Below are 23085 nucleotides of genomic sequence, written 5' to 3'. Positions count from 1 at the left end.
CCACCTTTTGGCTATTATGAATAATGCTGCTATGAATATGGGTGTATAAATATATCTCTGAGTCCCTGTTTTCAATTCTTCTAGGCATATACCCAGACGGAATTGCCAGATCATAGGGTAATTCTATTTTTAATTTTTTGAGGACCCAGATATGAATTCATTTTTAAATCCAGGAAGTTAAAAAATAAAAGTACCAACTTTCATTTAACAGAAAACTACGCCCCTGACTTTGATTCTTTCTGATAATTTTTAGCTTTTATTCTTTCAGTCCATATAATTCGAGAATTGGGTCATTTACGTCTTCTGAGTTCACATTGAATGTTAAAAAAACAAACTCTAAACATCTGAGTAACATTTGTGTAACACTTGAGTTACAAGTTTTTCTAAAGAAAAACTCACCCTCAATGCTGAAGGTGACTGTGAGTAGTCAACAACTTCGCACTGAAATGAATACCCTGTACCCCAGCCAGACATCACAAACTGTAAGAGAGCACATGTATATTAAAGAAGGAAGACTTTGCTCAACAGCTACAACAATGGTACTTTTGATTGTGTCTCTTTACCACAAGCTCAGCTGACTCAGCATGCAGCGCTGAGGAAAAGGCAGGCCAGAATAATTATAAAATGGGAACTCACTTGATAAAGCAACAGGAATTTTCAAAATCATACAGTTATGTATTACTTATATCAATTGTGTTCTGACTCAAATGTCCATTTCTTATGATGATTATTCTAATAAAACACTGGGAGTGTTTTGCTTCAATAGCAAATACTGGTAGGCGTATGCCAGTATATGTAAATATATGTATATCTATATATACCCACGAATATATTTGTATACTCTGAAGGGAGTACCAGAGTCTGAAAACAGTCTTTTCTGGCAATTTCTGATCTTCTCAATCAGTCAAGAAATAAATGGACAACCAAAGTTTCTTACTGTACTATTAGTGGCTGCCACAACTGGGCTTTTCTGCCCTTGGCTAGTGTGTATGATGTGAAGTTGTAGTCTATGGTTCTTAAAATCAAGATTGATCAAACATAAGTCTCAGAGATTAGTTCAGTTTGGATTCACATGACAAGTAAGAGACAAAAATGTTAACAATAAGAGTGCATGCCTTAATTCCAGCACACCCACAAAATGACCTTAGACTAGTGGTGAGAAGAAAGAGCCTATTGTTTTTATCTGAACCTTAATTCAAAGATTACGTTGACATTCTTTTAGTATGATGGTGGGAAGTTCTTTTAAAACAGTATCTGATCCAAATAAAAACTTCAAATAAATTTAAAATAAAAAAACAGTATCTAAAAATGAAAAGCTAAGGGCTCTAATTTTCATTTAATGAGTATATTAAATGGTTGGCTTAACTGAGTGTTCTGACAATAAGACCAGCTCTTCTCTAACCTCCTATTCTCACAAGTGCCAACACCTTCCCTGGAATGTCTTCTTTCTCTCTATAATGGTTACATCATTTTCTGCCATTCATGCACATTTTAAATTTCTATTTTTAATTGCTATTAAAGCTAAAATGAAAACTTAACCATAAACTCATTTTTAAAAGCAAAAATTTATGGGGTTTATCAGAATGATATTTTTATGGTAAAAAAAAAAACCAAAAAGAAGCAAAAGAGAAAGAACAGCTGTTTAGACAGTGGCATTCAAAATCCCACTATCCTAGCTTTGCACAGTGGCAGTATCGTAGCCAATGAGGTTTATCTGAGGCGCGATTATTGCTAATTCAAAATCCCACTATCCTTTCCTGATATTTGCTCCTAGCTTGATTCGCAAAATAGTTAATCCTACTGTTTACTTGGTAAATGATGAAATCTTAAAAAAAAAAAAAGACTATCTTACGATTCAGAAAAATATGAGACATATTTTATGGGTAAGAAAAATGACTTACAAAACCAAATCAATGAATATTTCTCAAAGAAACAAGGGAATGTGGTAGGAAAATAGCTAATTCTACAAAGACCTGATCCGTCAGTGAGCGTCATATTCTCTCCCAGTCAGACTCTCTACTGACTGCTGCACGTAAAACGAAGTCTACTTACCTAACTGGGATGACTGGTTCTCCACTTTACGCTACCCCAAATAAGGACTAAGCTGAACAAGAGAAGCTCTGTGACATGGCCTTCGGTTAGGTCTTCACAAGTCTCTCTCTCTTAATATCTGTCTGGTGCCAAGTAACTAGCACATTCAAAATCATCACTATTCAATAAGGCATGTGGGTTCCTTTAGTCTGATGCGCTTCCCTTTCATCTTGTTCTTATTTACCCTAACATCCATAAGTGGAGGTGTCTCCCTCTGTATATCTAATGCAATTGTGCCCTACCCAACAAACCACGTGATGTGTTCAGTGTCCTGGAGATGACATGATGCCCGGCTGCCAAACTCTTTGTTTAAAAGAGTGGAAACTAGTGCTTTCCTGATATTAAGTTTAAGAACATTCTAATAGTCTGTGAAGCTTCTGACATTCCTATGTTGCAGGCCATCAAGAAGAATGAGCAATTATTTGTATCTGGCAGGTAATAAACCCAACATTGGCATATAAGCAACTCTAGTATGAGTGATTAATGAGAGATAGAAACCACCAAATTCAGATATTTTCAAAACTTCTTTTACATTGTGTTTGCTAAAATAGGAACCCAAACTTACTGGCTATAATTAAATTCCTTCCTGAGAAACATATTTGGGGGCTTTATACTGAATGACATAATCAGACACAGAGCATAAAGGGATGTGAGAAACACTTTGGTTTAATCCTGACTCAGTAAAAAGAGGGAACTAAGGCCCAGAGGGCTTAAGTAACTTGCTCAAAAATCAGGCAGCTGGTTAGTAGCACAACTGGTACTAATTAGCTCCTGGTCTCCTGGCTTCTAGGTCTGCACTTAACGTGATCCTAGAGGCTATTTCCTTTCTGTCATAACTTGGTAAAAGCATGAATTTTTTCTGCTCCCCACCTGTTACCCCTTCCCTTTCAGTTACTCATGATCCAGAAGGGACAGTAAGATAGCTTGTAGTTGATTTTGGTAATAAAACAGAAGAACTAGAAGGTAGCAAGGTAAGTCCAGACTTGAGGAGACAGGTGAGACATGAGGCTACAGCAGACATAAGGTGACTCAATCAAGTGGATTTACAGCAAGAATCCAGTTGGAGGGAGGCATGTGGAGAGGTCACGGTGTCAAGAGAGGCCAGAGGGGTCATGGTGGGCCCTCAAGAGTTCCAGTTATGAGGAAGCACAAGCTAGGCTGCAAAGAAGTAAATAAGGAGTAGAAGGTTAAGAAGTCAGCCAATGTTGAAAAAAGAAACAAGGAATCTCAGAAAAGCAGGTAAGTGAAGCTGGGTGAAAGTTGTTGACAGTACAGTGTGTGAGAGAGAATCCATGAGTCCACTCTTGGGTTCTGAAAGATCCCTGTCTCTCTTATTGACAATTAAGGGACAGGCTCCCTTACCTACTGCTTTGTAGGAGTCTAAATAGTCTGAGTCCTCAAGGCCCAGATAAATCAAACCTAAACAGTCTACTACATTACAGCTCATCTGAGGTTCCTACCACAATGATGATAACTCATTACATAGTCAAGATGAGCTCCCAGTATCAGACACACCTGGACTCAAATATCAGTCCTCCAAAAACCAGCTGTGTTACTTTGAGTAAGTTACTTAATTTCTCCATGTATGAGTTTCCTTAAAACTAACATTCACAGATTCATTCAATCATCTACTAAGATTACCTATGTGCAAGTTCCTGGACTTAATTTTTCTCACTACTTGTGAGGTAGACTATACTGAGATCCTCTAAATAGTTCAATAGCAGGTAAATAGATAACAATTTGGGGGCAAAAATTTAAGATAAATTTCTAAAATCCCTTAAATCTCAGTGTTACCATTATAATCATAACAAGAAACATAACGGCAGCAAAACAGGAAAGAGTCAGGCAAAATTCTCCCACTAGGAATACTGAAGACACTTGCCTCATAACACATATACACAGAAAAGAGAACTATGGAAAAATTGTATGTTATCATCACTTTCTTGAGTTCAAAGGGCTTTCGATTCTCCATGAGCTTTGGTCCTAGAGAAGTGACAAAATAGACATAGAGTCCCAGGATGATGGTTTGTGGCAGAGGTGAGGACATGAGGAACCAGTCTTCGACTCTTGGATCTAAAAACAAAAAGTAAGTGCACATCCATTTAGCCAAGAAATAACTGACAGCACCCAGCACTTCTTAAAGCAAGCACCTAGATCATAATGTTGACAGCAGACTATTCGGTCAATGATCTACTGTCCTTGGGAAGGATAAAGGGAAATCACCAGGGATAGTGATAGGGCTAGGAAGGGTGGGCTGTTACAACCACAGGCCTCAAAGGGCAAAGGGAGGTAGTGGTTACTGGAACTCAGGAGTCAAATAGAGAAGCCCTCCTGGAGAAGAGCTATGACCTTTAGTGGAGGGACTGGGCCAGCACAAGGCAGTTCTGAAAGTAAGTGCCTGGGGAATCAATATCTCATTACCAACCCCCACACTCTCCCTGATCTCCTGGGACTCTCCATTGGCTGAACCCAACCAGAAACCAGAGAGTAGGAGAGCAAGCCCATGGTTATAGTCTATACTGGTCATTCCCCAGGGTCCAGCGCAGGATGCAGAATGGATCTGGGGAAAAGAAGACACCCAGCAAAGTTCCACCATGCATTTATCACCACTAGTAACATTTTAGAGTTTCTCTATCCAGATTACTTTTTATCAAAAATACGTCTGCGCTTGCTATTTCTTAAATTTCTTCTTTCTCCCAAGGAAACTAGGACATTTCCATATATACTGTATCATAGAATCATAGAATTGAAAGGGACCATAGCATCATCTACCTAAAGTATGGGTTCTAGGTGTCCAAAATAGGCTAATCAACCTGAGCACAAAAAAACAAAATACGGTCACCTGGGTGGCTCAGTGGTTAAGCGACTGCCTTCAGTTCAGGTCATGATCCCAGGGTCCTGGGATCGAGTCCTGCATCGGGTTCCCTGCCCCATGGGAAGTCTGCTCCCTCTGACCTTCTCCCCTTTCCTGCTCTCTCTCACTGTCCCTCTCTCAAATGAATAAATAAAATCTTTAAAAATAAATAAATAAAAAGAAACAAAATAAAACAAAAAAACTGTATTAGCCTCACAACCATGTCGAAAGAATTTCACCTGGTCACTGCTCATTCCAGGCCAGGAGAATTACATCAATTAAAAAATTGCAACTCAAGATAAAATGTGATTTGGAAATGAAAAGTACAGTACAGGGTATAGAGTCAATAATGTTACAATAATACTGTATGGTGACACTTTTATGGTGAGTGTTGAGTAATGTATAGAATTGCTGAATCAGTATCTTGTACCCCTGAAACTAATATAACGTTTTATGTTAATTATTCTTCAATAATGAATTTTTTAAAAAGCATTTGAGAAAAAAAAATATATGCCAAATAAACAGGGGACTTGCAAACATAATAGGTATTCCTGAACAGAAGTAAAATAGAAAAGAAAAACTGAAAAATATTCAAATAAATCACGAAACATTTTTCTGAAAAATGATAATCAAAACTAAATCTTTATATCAAAGTACTTATCATGTATCAGGAAGTAGATACTCACGAATAAGCAAATCTAGCTCTATTTATGTAAAATTCTTGTATTGCAAAGATAAACAAAAATTCTATAAACATGATGAAAGAAGCAACAAATCTCAAAATGGAAAAATGTCAGACTTATCCCAGAAGTCTCTTAAGATCACCTGACCACAAGAAAAGGATCCATGTATATAGAGACTTATAGAAAAATTGATGTAAAAAAAAGAAAAATTGAGGTAATCTAGCATTCTTAATATATTTAGAATGTTGTTCAAGTAGAAAAGGAAAAAAAATAAGGTCAAAATTGGTATCAATATTTCTAACATGGGCTATTATTTTATTTATTTGACAGACAGAGGTCACAAGTAGGCAGAGAGGCAGGCAGAGAGAGAGGAGGAAGCAGGCTCCCTGCTGAGCAGAGAGCCCGATGCGGGACTCGATTCCAGGACTCTGGGATCACGACCCGAGCCAAAGGCAGAGGCTTTAACCCACTGAGCCACCCAGGTGCCCCTAACATGGGCTATTTTTATAGGATAAATCATTTGAGTAATTATTTTAATGCCTCAAATATAAAAAGTGACCAAACTAGCAGTTAGAAATACTCTTATGAGGGCACCTGCGTGGCTCAGTGGGTTGAGCCCCTGCCTTCGGCTCAGGTCATGATCTCAGGGTCCTGGGATCAAGCCCCACATCGACAGGGAGCCCGCTTCCCCCTCTCTCTGCACCTGCCTCTCTGTCTGCTTGTGATTTCTTTCTCTGTCAAATAAATAAATAATATCTTTAAAAAAAAAAGATCTACTCTTTAAAAAAATACTCTTATGAGGTATGTGGGAAAATATGAATACTGGTTGAATTCTTGACGTTGATGTTTTGTTTTGGTATGATTATAATATTATGACCATGTTTTAATGTCTGAAGATTTTTTTTAAAAAGATTTATTTATTTATTTATTTATTTGAGAGAGAGAGAGAGTGCGCAAGAATGAGCAAGAGAGGCAGAGAGAGAGAATCTGTAGCAGACACCATGCTGGGTGTGCAGAGCCCCACGGGTCTCCATCTCATGAGCCTGAGATTACGACCTGAGCCGAAACCAAGAGCTGAATGCTCAACCGACCATGCCACCCCTAAAAATATTCTTTTTTTTTTAAGATTTTATTTATTTATTTGACAGAGAGAGATCACAAGTAGGCAGAGAGGCAGGCAGAGAGACAGGAGGAAGCAGGCTCCCCACCGAGCAAGGAGCCCGATGCGGGACTCGATCCCAGGACACTGGGATCATGACCTGAGCCGAAGGCAGCCGCTCAACCAACTGAGCCACCCAGGTGCCCCCCTAAAAAATATTCTTAAAATAAAGAATGACAAAAAAAAAAAAAAAAAAAAGAATGACACAATAAAAAAATAAGATGTGATTAGTTCTATAATCTTAAGTAGTTCAGGTATAAGTTCACTAAATTGCCTCCTGAAATCAAAGCATTATGAAGGAAGATAGATATGAACAGTTTTCTAGGTATATCTGACTAAAAACTGAGTCCTGACTAATCTTAGGTTGCTAAACACCATCACTTTTGTCAATTAGAAAAGAGGGGTGGGAGGAATACAGCTCATTTCAACTGCTAATGATGTAGCCAATTACCAAAACACTTTGAATACCCTTTCAAGTCTGACTTCTACCCAGTGCAAAAATTTCTTCAATAGACTTCATGGTTTGAGAACTCACTTGGCCTCAATTTTATTGCTGCAAAGTTTCACATCTGATACTTGGATATATGGAGGCATGGCTTTAGCTATTAAATATGATGTATTCTGTATTTATATGGATTTTCATAAAAAATACCAAGAGATGCCCTCTCTTGAAAAAATAAATAAAAAAGCCAAAAGTCAGCTCTAAAACAGACCCCAAGATATTTAGGAATTTAATATATGATAAAGGAAGACCCGTAAACAAGCAGGGAAAGGAGAGATTACTCGGCAAATGTTGACAGGAAAAATGAATAGTCGAAAGAAAAACGAGTATGTTCCTTACTTCCTATCCTATACAAACTTGGCCCAATCTATACAATGGAAGCAAGCCATTTAAAACCTGCCCACAGAAAAAGTAGGGTGAGGTTAATGGGAATGCTAAACACACTCTTTTTCTGCAGGATTTCTTAGTGCTTCGTGTTCATTGTGAATTGCCAAGATGAGAATGGTGGTATGCAACATTTCTCAAACTTATTTGGCCATTCCTCAAACTGATATTGTATAGAATACCATTTAACACCTTGTGGAACGAACACTGTGGAACACAGTTTGGGAAAGAGTTCTTTGCTAAAATAAATCTTTAAATTAAGCCATTAAAAATCAGGTAGTGATAAAAAAATTAGCTAGTGACAGGTAGGTAGTGACAGTGATTATGAGTACACTTACGATCACCGAGTGATACACAGAACTGTTGGGTCACTCTATTGTACATGACACTAATATAACCCTATACGTTAATTATACTGGAATTAAAATTTAAAAAGCAGGTAGTGATGAAGATAAATAGGATCTGATCATTTTGAAATATAGTAAGGAGGCAAAAACCATAAAATGTTATGAATGTTTAAATACAGGGAATGAGAAACAGGTGGAAGTTAAGGAAAAACTGAGATTTTTGTTTAGGTAATTGTACTATCGCTGAGACTAGGAATGCAGGATATGGAGCACGACCAGTCAGGGAGAGATAGCTAATGTTTTCAAACATCCTACACTTTGGCCTACCTCTAAAACATGTCTATGGAGACCCCTATAGGCACCTGGAGATTTGAATATGGAAGTAGGCCAGAGATGTACTATGGGAGATCTTTATCACATGAAAGGTGAACAACAGAGCCATGAAAGTGGCTTAGGAAAGTGGGTAGAATAAGGAGAGTAAGTAGTTCAAGTCAGAATCTTTAGGACTTAATCTTTGAAGGACGGACGGTAGAAAAAAAAAAAAAAAGACCAACGAGTGGCCACAGAGAGAGAAGGAAAGCCACAGAAGTGAGCTATTTTGAGGCTAAGGGAAGAGTGAATCTTTGAAGGAGTGAAAGGATAAAATGAAGCAGAGAGAGAAAGTTAAAATGTAGTCTGAAAAGTGACACTGGCTTTAACAAAAGGAAGTCACCGATGTTCTTAGCAGGGACAATTTTAGTAAAGTATCCTGCACAAGACAGAAATTCAACAAAAGTTTGCTGACATATTCATAAAAACATAAAGTTCTTGGGGCGCCTGGGTGGCTCAGTGGGTTAAAGCCTCTGCCTTCGGCTCAGGTCATGATCTCAGGGTCCTGGGATCGAGCCCCGCGTCGGGCTCTCTGCTCAGCAGGGAGCCTGCTTCCCTTCCTCTCTCTCTGCCTGTCTCTCTGCCTACTTGTGATCTCTGTCTGTCAAATAAATAAACGAAATTAAAAAAAAAAACAGCATAAAGTTCTCAAAATTAAATTCCCCCCCCCTCATATTAAGATTGTCACAGTTTGAAATCACTACAAGTTTTGAACTCAGCTATCCAGGTACACAGCACTGAAGTCTTCTACTGCTTCTATTAGTTACCTTTCTTCCCTTCCACATGTTCCCTAGGACATCTGGGTGCCACCTGCAGTTTCAACGGCCAAACGGAGTGCAAGCCGCGAGCCCATAACTCACCAGGGAAGTCACAGTAAATAAAAGTTGGCCATACAAATGGCACAGAACTGAATCAGAACTGCTTCAACTTTGTTGAATTTCTTCTATCACTGGGTAATCTAAAGTTTGAATATAGGAACATATGAATATGTCTAGTTTTCACTCCCGAAAATAAGGACTTTTCCGAAATAAGGACTTTCAGCCAGTGCCAAACAAGACCACTGGTAGGATATTAACTAACATGGTCACCTTTGGATGGTGACAGTGTGGATGATTTAAATTTTTTTCTTCTCCTCTTTAAGCAATTTAAAATGTTCCTGTTCTTAACAGACATCATTGATATGACTGAAACAGAGGTTTTTTTGTGTGTGTGTCTGTAAAGGAATTCCTGAATTAAAGATATATTTTATTTTATTCTTTTATTGACTCAGCAGGGGGAAAAAATATCAAATGACATCATCTTTCTGTTCTTCCTCTGGTAGCCCTAGAAAGAAAACAAGCCAGGAAAAGCATGCTGGGTTGGCTCAGGACGGAGGAAAAAAAAAAAAAAAGCTTAAAAAAGTAATTTTTTCCCGTAATTTAATATTTTAAGCATACACCTTCTTTTAAAATCCTATGTGTGACTTTCAAGTTCTATAATTTTGAAAATATCATTGTACCTTTTGGGAAAAGCTGGCTAATTTCATGTTATTTTCATAAAACAGTATATCAAGTTCTTTCGTTTATTTTTAAAACCTATTTCAGCAAAGCTTTGGAATCAGCTGGCCTGGGTTCTGGAACTGGCTCTCCCACTGACTCATGGGATCTGGAGCCACTGACTTCACTTCTCTGTGTTTACTTTCCTCATCAGTGAATTGGGCATAAAGCAGCATGTATCTCACAGGGGATTTAATGTGTTACTATATGTAAAGAGCCCAGCACAACATAAGGACTCAATAAGCATGCATTGCTACTATGACAGCAGATCTGAATTCTGTCAGGATAGCAGAATTCCCTCTGTAGTATTTAAAAATCAAAATCAAATTAAAAATCAAATTAAGAAATTTTAAAAAAAGACCCTGTTCTAACCGCATCAGAATCCTAGGGCATGGGTCCCAGGCATCCACAGATACTGAGGTAACCACAATGAACTGTCAGAGTTAAGAATCAAGGCTTCAGGGCTTCACCCACCTATACTGGAGGCCTCAGCATCCCTCACTAGGTGCTCTGCAGATGTCTTTTATGTGGTTTCCCTGCATCTGTTCCAATCTGCTACACCTTGTCTTCCATACAACTTCCAAATGCACTTTTTTTTTTTTTTTTTAAAGATTCCATCCATCTATTTGACAGACAGAGATCACAAGCAGGCAGAGACAGGCAGAGAGAGAGGAGGAAGTAGGTTCCCCGCGGAGCAGAGAACCCGATGTGGGGCTTGATCCCAAGACCCTGGGATCATGACCTGAGTTGAAGGCAGAGGCTTTAACCCACTGAGCCACCCAGGTGCCCCCCAAATGCACTTTTTAAAAGTACAGCTCTGCCCAGATTATTCCTCTGCTCACATCAGCTCTCCCTACCAAGCAATGAAATTCAAAGCCTTTACTATGATGTTCATGACTCCAATCATTGTTAATGACTCTAACAACTGTTCATGTTGCCTGCCTTCTTGCTCAGTAACAATTATACTTTTCTGAATAGGGAGCCCACTTCTATGTGAGGTACAGGGACTCCCCTGACAAGATGTCTACAAGTCACATATGGATGGTGACTTGATCTCGGAAGTTGTGGGGGGAACTGCTCAAAGCCATTTAAAGTCTGTGATAAAGACTCACTGTGTGATTCCACAATTTACAAAATATTCAGAGGTGAAGCGAGCTCTTTTTTCCCCAGACACAACAGGCTGAGGGAAGAGTGTTTCATGTACCTCCTACTTGGCATCAGGGTTGGGCTTCAGTGTCATGAGTTGAGCCAAGATGAAATAAGAGGATGGGGAGGCAGGTTGTCTGAAGTTCATACCCTAGTCATCACCGAAGTTCTGACTTATTGCTAGTCTAATCATTCTTTTCTAAGAGTGTTCCAGAGAGAGTCCAGGGAAAATAGAAGTGCCACAAAGATAGAATTTTAATGAGCTTTTCCATCAACTACTTGTAAGAGAGTGTTCTCTTCTTAAGTAGCATGTACTAGCTCAAGTACACCCTTTAAAATTCAATGCACCAAGATGAAGACGCTGAGAGGAAAAGAAACATGTACCTCTGGCACTTTGTGAAGTACCAAAGGTTCAGAATGGCAGCAACTCAACTCATACTCCAACCTATTGTAAAAAAAGCATAACCAGGATTGAAAAGCCATTATTACTAACCAAACATAAGGAAAGCTGCTTTTGAAACATTAACAAGTTTCCGTTTCTCTACAGTCCAAAATGCTACTAGAGCATGACTTCAGAATTTGACATCTCATATCCAGGAACCATAATAAATCCTCTTACAGCTTAGGTGTTAATTAACTGTATTTAAATTTGGGTAGCTAAGGAATTTTCCACATGAAATAATTATGCATGACCACTACTTCTCTAACAATCAGGAAACCAATGAATAACAGGTTTCCCGAATGCCACTCAGGAATAGGGCCAAAGCCAAGAATACACTTGAAAATCTTGGCCCTTGATCATGGGTTCAGACCTTCCCAGGGTAAGCTAAGTAAAACTGGACTAAGATGGCCAGGAGTAATTTCTAATGGCTCTGTGAGATCAATACCACACTAAGCAGAAGCAAAATACCCTCCTGTTATACCTGATAGTGTTCTCACAAACTTATAAATCTAACACAAAGCATTTTAGCCCTCTAGGCCCTGATTTTTAAAAAATTACATATATTTATATATATGAATAGACATTTATATATATATGAATAGACATTTTAAAAAATTTTAAATTACAAAAATTTAAATTTAATAAAATTTTAATAAATTTTATTTAAATAAATTTTTAAATAAAAATCTTAATTTAAATTAAAAGTTTTTTAAATAGACATTTTATTTTAAAATTATATATATGAATAGACATAAAAAGCATATGCTATATTAAAAGTATTTTTAGGGGTGCCTGGGTGGTTCAGTGGTTTAAGCCTCTGCCTTTGGCTCAGGTCATGATCTCAGGGTTCTGGGATCAAGCCCCGCATCAGGCTCTCTGCTCAGCAGGGAGCCTGCTTCCTCCTCTCTCTCTGCCTACCTACTTGTGATCTCTGTCTGTCAAAAAAATAAATAAAATCTTTAAAAAAAAAAAAGTATTTTTAGATGACAGTACTCTTTCTGTCATCTGTAACAACTACCACCATCTGTGCTTAGATACTTCCTAAGTCACAGAGCGCTTTTATGCACATTGTCTGGTAGCTCATAGGTACCATCCTCACCTCTGTTTTGCTGAAAAAGAAATATCTATTTAAAATAGACAATAATTTGTTCAAGACCTCCTAGCCAGTCCACAGAAATGGCAGAACTTAAATCTAAGTCTTTTCATTATACATTCCCATACCCCCTCCCCTCTCTCATGACTTCAGATTAGCATAACCACAGATGCAGCACTGCCTGCCCCCTCTCTCACTTTCCCTGTACTGTTTGCAATGATTTTTCAGGGGCTCCCTTTGTTTCTCCCTAATTGCCTCCAGCGCTTTATTATTCCCTTTTATGACCTAAGATTGCTCAGCTTTTCAATGTAAGTATTCCCAATAAAAAGCAGAGATAATAGTGGATAATAGTGAATATGGAATTCAGATGGATAATGGTGGAAATGGAATTCAGAAGTCATTCATTTAAAAACATTTTATACTTCCAGCTCTATACGGATATTAATCATCATCTAAATCGGTTTGGCTCCTGAGTTAGGATACTGATTATCTGACTCTCTTGAGCTACCATATTTGGTATAGTAAAGAGCAAGAGACTTGTGCTTCCAAACAGGTCCATTTCAAAAATGCACCCAAATCTGCTTGGCTTCCAAGTTCAAATCATGACATTTCAGGTAGTAAGGCATACCTCTGCTTTGAAAAGTAGTTAATTTTTTTATTACTATTTTTAAAATACAAAAAAGGTGAAAACCATTAAAACAAGACAAATAATATTTAAATTAAATACTGAATTTATGAGAATTATTGTAAACCTTATGAAAGAAGGGGGATATCTAGAAAAATCTATATGTTCTCAGAATCATTACATAAGTTAAAAAACTAAGGAAAAAAAGGAAGAAACACAGAAACAGTCATTCTCCATCACCCTACCAGATTGAAGTTTCACTGTTTATGAGATACTGAAAAAACCCTTGGTGCTCTTCCAGGGCAAATGTGTTGAGACCTTTTTTAGTGAAATAAAATTGGTCTTTAGCAGACTCCTGAGAAAAATGGCAACCACGACAGAGTGCATCTTTGCTGAAATCTGCATAAATTGGAAAATAATTCCAGTTGTGTTCAATGCCAAGAGGCAGCACTTTTTCTTCCTGAATTTGGAGAACATGTGATTTTTGGTTGATAGGGAAGAGCTAGGCTGAAGTGGTGATGCTGTGTCAAATGTGTCAATTATTTGAATATGTGTCAAATAATTCGCATGTGAAATACCAGAAATCTAATCAAAACCAGGAAACACAGGTTCCCGTCTTCACCTGCCAACAACTAGCCACATTCTCAACAAGGTCACATCTCTGGGCCTCAGTGTCTTTAATTCTAAAATTCTAAAATGAGTTAGCTTTGACGATACCACTTTTTTTTTTTAAATATTTTATTTATTTGACAGAGAGAAATCACAACTAGGCAGAGAGGCAGGCAGAGAGAGAGGAGGAAGCAGGCTCCCCGCGGAGCGGAGAGGCTGATATGGGGCTCAATCCCAGGACCCTGAGATCATGACCTGAGCCGAAGGCAGAGGCTTTAACCCACTGAGCCACCCAGGCGCTCCTGATGATACCACTTTTGATGAGGTCTGCCTCAGCTCTACAATACTCTTGATTCCTTGTTTATTTAAAAATCGTTTTACCTTTGTCATCTATATACAGATAAGGGGAGGGGCAGAGGAGAAGGAGAGGGAGAATCGTTTTTTTTTTAAAAGATTTTATTTATTTATTTGACAGAATAATTTGACAGAAATCACAAGAGAGGCAGGCAGAGAGAGAGAGAGAAAGGGAAGCAGGCTCACTGCTGAGCAGAGAGCCTGATGCGGGACTCGATCCCAGGACCCCGAGATCATGACCTGAGCCGAAGGCAGCGGCTTAACCCACTGAGCCACCCAGGTGCCCAGGAGAGGGAGAATCTTAAGCGGGCTCTGTGGGGAGCCCAGCACAGACCCCAGTGAGGGGCTCAATCTCACAAACCTGAAATCATGACCTGAGCCAAAATGAAGAGTTGGATGCTTAACCGACTGAGCCACGCAGGAGCCCTACCTTTGTTACATTTTTAAAATGTTCTGTGATGGTTATAAAAGCAACACACATTTGAGTGGTATTAAAAAAAAGACATAGATAAGTAAATAGAAATGACCCATAATCCTATCACAGAGAGACAACGGCTCTCACAAAAGTAATGTATGTGGTGTTTTATAACCCATTTTTCATTTAACATATTTAAACTTGACTTGGCATTAAATGCTCTCCTAGAACATTGATTTTTTTTTTTTTTTTTAATGGGCACAGCAAGAAGGCAGACATTTCAGAATTACTTAGGGATGAGCCTATGAAACAGTCCCTGCCCTTTCTGATACAGCCCTGAGGGTGCAGCCCCTCCCATTTGAGAACCAGCATTGTTGCCATTAATTGCTATTTCCTTAGGAGCAAGTGGGCAGAAGCAAGCCTAAGTGCACTGTGCCTCCAAAAATCACTTTTAATGACTGCTGAATTGGAATGTACCATCATCTATTAACCAATTTCCTTCATTGGATATTAAATCTGGATATTTATAATAATATTTTCAATATCATAAACATCGTAATAAACACTGGTGTAGCTCTATTTTTGTGCATATTTGTAACGAGAACTTTGATACTTCCTCTTTGTTAACTAGTAATAAAAATTAATATTTGAGGTGTTATGAGGTTGTGTCAAGTTGCAGTCTCTCATTCTGTTTCAGAGAGATCCTATTAAATATTGGAATCTAACATAAAAAGAAAAGATGCGCCTTAAGTACGAAGTCTGGTTACTTACCAGCATCTTTGAGCCAAGTATCGTACAGACGCACGGTTCTGGACGTAAGATCACTGAAGGACATTTTCCACAGGATTTACTGGCTCTTATAATGGGTTCTTTGGTAAAAGAAAAAAAATAAATGAGTTTATGATCTATAAATGCAAATAAAGCCAAGTTCTAATAAAACAATACGATAAATGCTAAATATTTAATAGGAATACTTGGCAAAACAACAAACTTCTACTGAGGGTAAATGCATTAGAGAACCCTGATACAGTGGCAAACATTTAAGACTTTTCATCATTATAAGAACAATGCTTACTTTGCTGAAAAAGGCTAACATTCTGCGTACAAGATAAAAAAGGAGTGAATGATTCTAAGAACATTCATAAGTGCACCTCCCTTTTATAGCAACAGCGCAGATCAGGAAAAGACTACCTTCCATGGCAACTTTTGAAATAAAAACCGAGTAGAAGAAAGTCAAGCAGATATACAAACATTCCAAGAAGCTACTCTGAACTAGGACTTATAGCTGATCTCCAGGCATAACAAGGTCTTCCGGATGCCAAGTCTTTAATATTTAAGTGGAATATAGATAGGTAGAAAGAAGGAAGGAAAGAAGATCTACAACAGCCAAGGAAAAGCTGCCTCATTTATCTGGACAGATACATAAGAATAGTTATAAAAAGAAGTCTTTGGAAGAACAACAAAAAAACTAGTGAAAGGAAACTAGTCCTATTATATATTAAAAGATAATCTAAATCCTCAATAATTAAAACAATGTGACACCAACACACGAAGAAGCAAACCAGGGGGATACAGCAGAACATCCAGAAATACACCAGATACAGTTAGGAACTATATTTTGTAAATTCTCAGATGCACACTCTCCCACACATGAACACCTCTGAAATCAGCATACATCTTAAAAATGTATGGTGTGCCATAAAATGAAGTGTATTTGATTCAAAGACATAGAGTGGGAAGATCAAATAGCTCTGGAGATGGATGGCGGTGATAGTGTACAACAATGTAAATGTACTTAATGTCCCTGAACTTCACACTAAAAAATAGTTAAAATGGTAAATTTTACATCATGTACGTTTTAGCACAATAAAAAAGAAATTCTTTAGGCCTGCAACAGGAAAAATCAAACTTTCTTCTAACATTCTAAAAGCCATTTAGAATATAAGCGCTTATATACATATATATATACATACATACACATACATACACACACACATACACACATAAATACATTTATATTTTGAACATAAAATATTTCTTTTTAAGACATATAGTATTATGATAAAGGTGGCATCTCAAACCAGTGGGTATTGAATTACCAGCAGTTTTTAAAAAAATGGTGTGATACATGAGATAGCCATCTAGGGGGAAAAGTTGGATCCTAACATTATACTATAAACCAAGATAAACTCCAAGCAGATCAAAGATTTAAATAAGAAAAACTGAAAGAAAAAGAAAAAGAAAAACAGAATCATGAAAGTACTAGATGACAACAGAGAGAACACTTTTCTAGTCTTGGAGTGGGAAAGGACTTTCTAACTTTGACTTAAAATACAAAAGACATAAGAGAAGACTAACAAATGTAACCACCTGAAAATCAAGAGGAAAAAATTAAAAAGTAAAAAATGACAAACAGGAAAAAATATGTTCAGTTCATATCACAGACAAATGCTACTCTCCTTAATATGTAAAGAGTTCTAAGAAATTGATTTAAAAAAAAAGACCTATAAGATAAGAAAAACATGGGCAAATCTCATAGAAAAGGAAAGACAAATGGCTCTTAAACATATGAAAAGTTGTTCACCTTTAATCATAGCAAGAAATTTACACTATTTGATTACAGTGGATGGGCTAAAATCCAAACATTTTTATCAGTCTGATTGGTGCAAATCCAAAAACATGTTGAGAAGACTATGGTAAACTCATACATTGTTGGTGGGAATGCAATAACCCTTGGTAATGCCAATTTGGTAGGAGAAAGTATAAATGCATATTTTTTTATAGCAACGTTATTCTTAGAAACTCATCCTTTAGATACACATGCACATATGCAGAATGACATATTCAAGGTTATTCATTGCATCAGTTAGGAACAGCAACAGACTGGAAACAAGCCAAATGTCTAATAAAAGTGGACTGGTTAGTAAATGATAATACATCTAAACCATGAAATATTGTGCTATTTTAAGTAAGAATGAGGAAGTTCTTCATGTGCTGATATGGAAAGGTATCCAAGATAAATCTCTATGTGAAAAAAAAAAGGGGGAAGTTACATAAAACTTAAATTAAAATTTAAGTTTAATTTTAATTAAAATTAAAATTTTAAAAATTAAAATGACTTTTATATTAAAAAGGAGGGAAGCAATGAGAACATAAATTTGCATTTATTTATATTAGCACAAAACAAATTCTGAAAAGATATTCATGGGTAAGGGAATGAGGTACAAAGTGGGTTGAAGGGGTAGAAGGTAGACCTCATACTGTTTGGTTTTTAACTAATGTGAATACATTACCTATCCAAAAAATAAAGAACTGAAATATTTCAAAGGGAAAATAAAGGAATAGGATCAGCCACACCTTTGCTGGACCAACTTACTTAAACATCCATACACAAATGCACATACAGACAAAAGAGAGATTTTTATCTTAATTCCTCAAGGGTCCATCCCCTCCAGGGGATCTCTCCAAGTTCAGGGAAGTATCTCAGCATGGCTTTGATCCATCTTACCTCCTCAAGTTGAGTTCAGATTCAAGAATTGTGGTGATGCCAGGGTCTTACTGGAGTCAGCCTGAGCTCTTCCCTATGGATCCCTTCTACAATGACAAAAGCCTTGGTTTGAATCTCACCATTTAACAGCTGTATGACCCTGAGCAAAATGAAAGCTCAATTTCCTAATCTGGAAAATGGTGATTCTACAACCTACCAAGATAAAATAAAGTAACTCAGAGTTGTTTTGAGGACCACGTGAGATAATATATACTTGTGACATTTAGAGCACAGAATCCAATAAAGAATGGACATTTCATCAAAGTCAGACATCATCACTTGCAGAGAAAAATTGTGCCAATTTAATCGGAAAGCATCTGGCCAAACTCATTATCTAGTAGAGTTGAATGGCATTTTATGCAACAAATCTAGAGAAAACTCTACTGCCTTTTTTTTTTTTTTAAGATTTTATTTATTTATTTATTTGACAGAGAGAGATCACAAGTAGGCAGAGAGGCAGGCAGAGAGAGTGAGAGGGAAGCAGGCTCCCCGCCGAGCAGAGAGCCCGATGCGGGACTCGATCCCAGAACCCCGAGATCATGACCTGAGCCGAAGGCAGCGGCCTAAACCACTGAGCCACCCAGGCGCCCTCTACTGCTTTTTTTTTAAGAACTGGAATGTCCAATTATATATGAGTCTTCCCTTGATGTTTTCCAACTATTTTGATCTGAGTGTTTTTAAAATTTTTTAATTTATTTTATTTTTCTTTAGAGATTTATTTATTTTAGAGAGACAGAGGGAGTGAGCGAAAGCAGGAGGGTCAGAGAAAGCAGGAGAGAGAACTTCAAGCAGTCTCCAAACTGAATGCAGAACCCAGTGTGGGGCTCGATCTCACCAACCTGAGATCATGACGTGAGCTGAAACCAAGAATCGGACACCTAACCAGCAGCAGCATCCAAGTGCCCTGGTATAAGTGTTTAGACCATGCTAAAAGCTACTTACTTGTGCACCTTAACTGCAGATAAAACAGACCTCGAGCCATTATTCTCATAAACTCCCAAAATAATGTTGTTTAAATTACTCCAAACCAAGATTCTAATTATATATGGTATATGGTGAGATAGCATTTCAAACTATTATTCTGTTTTCCATGCAATTCCTTCCTCTTCTGTTTTCCCCCGCTCAATCCATGCAGGACATTTTCCTCTCCTTAAACTTCCAAAAGCACAAAAGCTCAAGAAACCACAGATTAATGCAGGTTAGAAACATTCACAGAGAGTAAACAGAGCTGGTTTCTCTAAACCCAAACACAAGTTTGAAATGAAGGGAGAAGGGAAAGGCAGTCAGAGGAGCAACTCATACTAGATGGGAAACAGGAGCAGATGTTCTCTAGGGAGGTGAGAGATGGAGCACTGGTGAGGTAGGAAAGGCATCCATTAGTCCAAGTTCCTGGAGTGTGGACTCTCTCATTGATCCTTTTCTTGTATATAATATGAAATCCAACAGTCTTTAACACCTATGGGTCCAGAAGAAAGAAGAAGTCTGCAGAATTGTGTAGGGATGGGGCATGAAAAGAAAACCTGATCCTTTAGCCTTGTTAGAAGTGACACCACATGGGCGCCTGGGTGGCTCAGTGGGTTAAAGCCTCTGCCTTCAGCTCAGGTCATGATCTCAGGATCCTGGGATCAAGCCCCACATCGGGCTCTCCGCTCAGCGGAAGCCTGATTCCCCCTCTCTCTCTGCCTGCTTCTCTGCCTACTTGTGATCTCTTTCTCTCAAATAAATAAATAAATAAAATAAAATCTTTAAAAAAAAGAGAAGAAGAAGAAGAGACACCACACAGCTGAGAATTTTCTAGGCTGGACAGTACTGGACTGGATGCCAATATTACCTTGTAAGGATTGGTCTAGGAAACTGTTAACAACTGAATTTGGGGCAGCCTGGGGTTGTCCTACAAAAGATATAATGCTATTCTTAGACTAGAGTCAGCCATCTCGTTGACCCCTAACTACAACATGATTTAACACGGATATTTGACTGCTAGACAGTGGTACATAGAGATGAGAAGAAATTTACTCCATGTGGTGAAGGTTTAGAGATATCTTCCAGCTAACAGCAGAACTGGGACCTGAATAACCAATTTAAAATGCTTACTAGCATAAGATTTCAGGGCTAGTAATGTCACAAAAATCAGGGTTCTCCTGTAGGTGAAGCAGAGAGTTAAAAACTCAAAAACAGTAGACAGATGACTAGATCTCCATCAAGAGAAGAGACAAGGGAGGCACTGGAGGGGCCCACCTCCAAAGGCCTCAAAACTCTGTGGCAGTTAACAAGGAGCTTGTTGATGGAAGACTGGTACTAGAATTCAACTACCTATAACTGACCCATGAATTCTCCTTGTTTTTGACAGCATCACATGGTGACTGGGTCATTTGATAATGTAGAGGGTTAAACTGCCCAGACTACCTTCATTAGGTCCACATTAAAGATGTCAAGTTCAAATGTGGGAAATGTGCCTGCTGCCAACAGAAGGCCCTTCCCATGGGCAGCTTCCCTAGAGATTACTCAAAGCTATAAGTGGCTTATGTCAGTGCAGCATGGATAGAACACCAGAACACAGACAATATGCTTTAGGTATCTGATCACTTCATCCATTTGGCTCACAGTTATTTTAACAGTCATCACAAAGTGGAACTCATCTGAAAGAATTCCACCATATGGAATGCACCCAGATGAGGATGGGACCTTCGAGTTGCCTGTGATAGGAAGTAGCTAGCAGGAACCCAGGAAATCTAAAATCATGGCCCACCATTTCCAGATCAATCCTCATGTGTAGAGATTTATCCACACCCTGTAAAATATGTACGGGACACCTTCTCTGGGGGAAAGAAGTGGTAGAGTCAGCATTTGGCTTTCCTAGGGCATGTCATGATCCAGGAGCAAGGCCATATGGTTTCCCTTTTTCTTGGATGTCTGGAAGGTTCTGGGCTCCCACTGATCTTTGCTTTGGAAATCAGACATTAGGAACAAACCTGCAAGAACACATCTGCTGAGGGACACAAAAGGAGCTTCAGGAAGGTACCAGCATAGGGATGGAGGTCTCTGGTGGAAATGAGGATAGCAGGGTAAGAACAAAACAGCTGACCTTTCTGTGGAAAGCCATGTCTGCCTGCATAAAGAGGTGGTGGTTTGAAACTTCACCCCTGTACAAAGGAAGGAAGGAGAGAAGGGCAGGGCAAATCAAGCTATTCCACAGAAATCATAATTGCTCATTGGAGAACTGATAAGGGAAATGTGCCTTCAAATGCAGATGGTCTTACAAAGGAGAAGAGCAGAGCCAGCTTGGAAGCAAAAGGAAAACACACTCAATCCTGACTCATTAGAAGAGGATGGCGGGAGGGGGGGGGTGGTGGTGGGGGGGGGTTCAGTAGTGAGTCAGAACAGGGCATTGGGACCTCAGGCTACACGGTGGCAAAAGGTCTTCAGGTGAAAAGTGTCACACAGCCTCTCTCTGAGTAATGATGCTGGAAAACCAGAGTTCACATGGAGTCTCAAGAAGAAAAAATGCTGAGATAAGAAGTAAAAATCTCAGGAAGAAATCAAAGACTGCTAGGGAAACCTCCACCTAGATATTAAACTGCAGGTTTCCTGTGTATTCCCCACCCCGCCTGTTTCCTCCCTGGATCCAGTTTCCCCTTCCACCCCCATCCTCTGAACATAAGTGGAAAGAAAGCCTTGAAGAGGTTGTGAGTCTAAGTGTGAATAGAAGGTCTGGGTGTTTGAGTTTGCTCCATCCCAAAGGTTTGGTTAGACTGAGGCTGGGAAGGGGATCAGAAACTTTTAAGCACATTAAAACGAGAGGAATGACTATAAAATAATAACTTATTTGTTTAAACCTAGATTTCCCAACCTTGGTTGTACTGACATTTGGGGACAGACAACTGCTAGGGGTGGGAAGCTGTCCCAAGTACTCTAGGATGCTTAGCACCGACCCTGGCCTCCACCCACTAGATGCCAGAACTCCCAAGTTGAGACAACCAAAAAATTTCGATAAATTGACAAACTGCCAATCCCTAGTTGAGAATCCCTAATTTAAATAACCAACATTTTATTCATCCAGGTAAGAGCAGTTGGTTCAGAGTCACTACTTTGGCAATTATACATTTATTTCAGTGATGATGTCATTCAAAAAAAATTTTGAGCTTTTTTTCACAAAATGATTTTAGAATTTTCCAGAATGTCATTTAAATAGCTCTAAGAGAGGGGGGGATCTTTGTCTACCACTTCTAGAAGTCAGGTCATAACCGATCATAAGTTAAGAATGATTCTTGGGGTGCCTGGATGGCTCAGTTAGTTAAGTTTTTGGCTTTAGCTCAGGTCATGATCTCGGGGTCTGAGACCCACATTGGGCTCCCTGCTTGGTGGGGAGTCTGCTTCACCCTCTCTCTCTTCCATGCTCTCACTGCCCCTCCCTCCCCCTCAAATAAATATATAAAATCTTAAAAAAAAAAAAAAGAATGATTCCGAAGGAAAATGGATGAAGCTGAGCTCCCCCTTCTTAAGTGGGGTGAGAAGCATGGCAATGGAGAAACTTTACTCATAATTAATTTACTACTAACATTTTCAACTTATACATCGTAACATTAAGAGAGTTTCAAAAAAAAAAATCCGGAAATGTTTAGAGTCATAGCAATATTAGTGGAATAAATGTATAGAAGCCTGAGGTAAAACACTCATTTATACGTATATATTCCAGCATATTAGTTTAAATGTTTTTCTCTATCATCTACTATGAACTTCAATTAAAAGAAAGTGAATTTAGAACCTGAAATAGACTCAGTGAAAAATGATTCCAAATGACAGATTTTTTTTTTTTTTAAAGATTTTATTTATTTATTTGACAGAGAGAGAGATCACAAGTAGACAGGCAGGCAGAGAGAGAGAGAAGCAGGCTCGTTGCCGAGCAGAGAGCCTGATGCGGGGCTCAATC

General features: G+C 38.5%; 1 protein-coding gene and 1 pseudogene across 3 annotated transcripts in view; one reads left to right on the top strand and one right to left on the bottom strand.

The window, feature by feature from the left end:
* ELOVL7 (ELOVL fatty acid elongase 7) overlaps window positions 1-23085 on the bottom strand; it is a 79099-nt gene that overhangs the window by 12613 nt on the left and 43401 nt on the right. The window contains exons 2-5 of one of the 3 annotated variants that reach the window (XM_046000711.1): window positions 18117-18202; window positions 15380-15477; window positions 3974-4164; window positions 400-480 (exon numbers count right to left, since the gene is read on the bottom strand). In XM_046000711.1, coding sequence (XP_045856667.1) covers window positions 400-480; window positions 3974-4164; window positions 15380-15443 — 336 coding nt within the window. In that variant the 5' untranslated portion in view covers window positions 15444-15477; window positions 18117-18202. The remainder of the gene's footprint in view (window positions 1-399; window positions 481-3973; window positions 4165-15379; window positions 15478-18116; window positions 18203-23085) is intronic. The other 2 variants (XM_046000712.1, XM_046000710.1) reach the window with 2 other exon arrangements.
* LOC123939434 lies at window positions 1675-1837 on the top strand (annotated as a pseudogene).

The sequence above is a fragment of the Meles meles genome, chromosome 3, assembly GCF_922984935.1.
Source record: "Meles meles chromosome 3, mMelMel3.1 paternal haplotype, whole genome shotgun sequence".
In the NCBI taxonomy this organism is placed as follows: domain Eukaryota; kingdom Metazoa; phylum Chordata; class Mammalia; order Carnivora; family Mustelidae; genus Meles; species Meles meles.
Note: the sequence above shows the minus strand (reverse complement) of the source record. Positions and strands in the feature narration are given on the sequence as shown.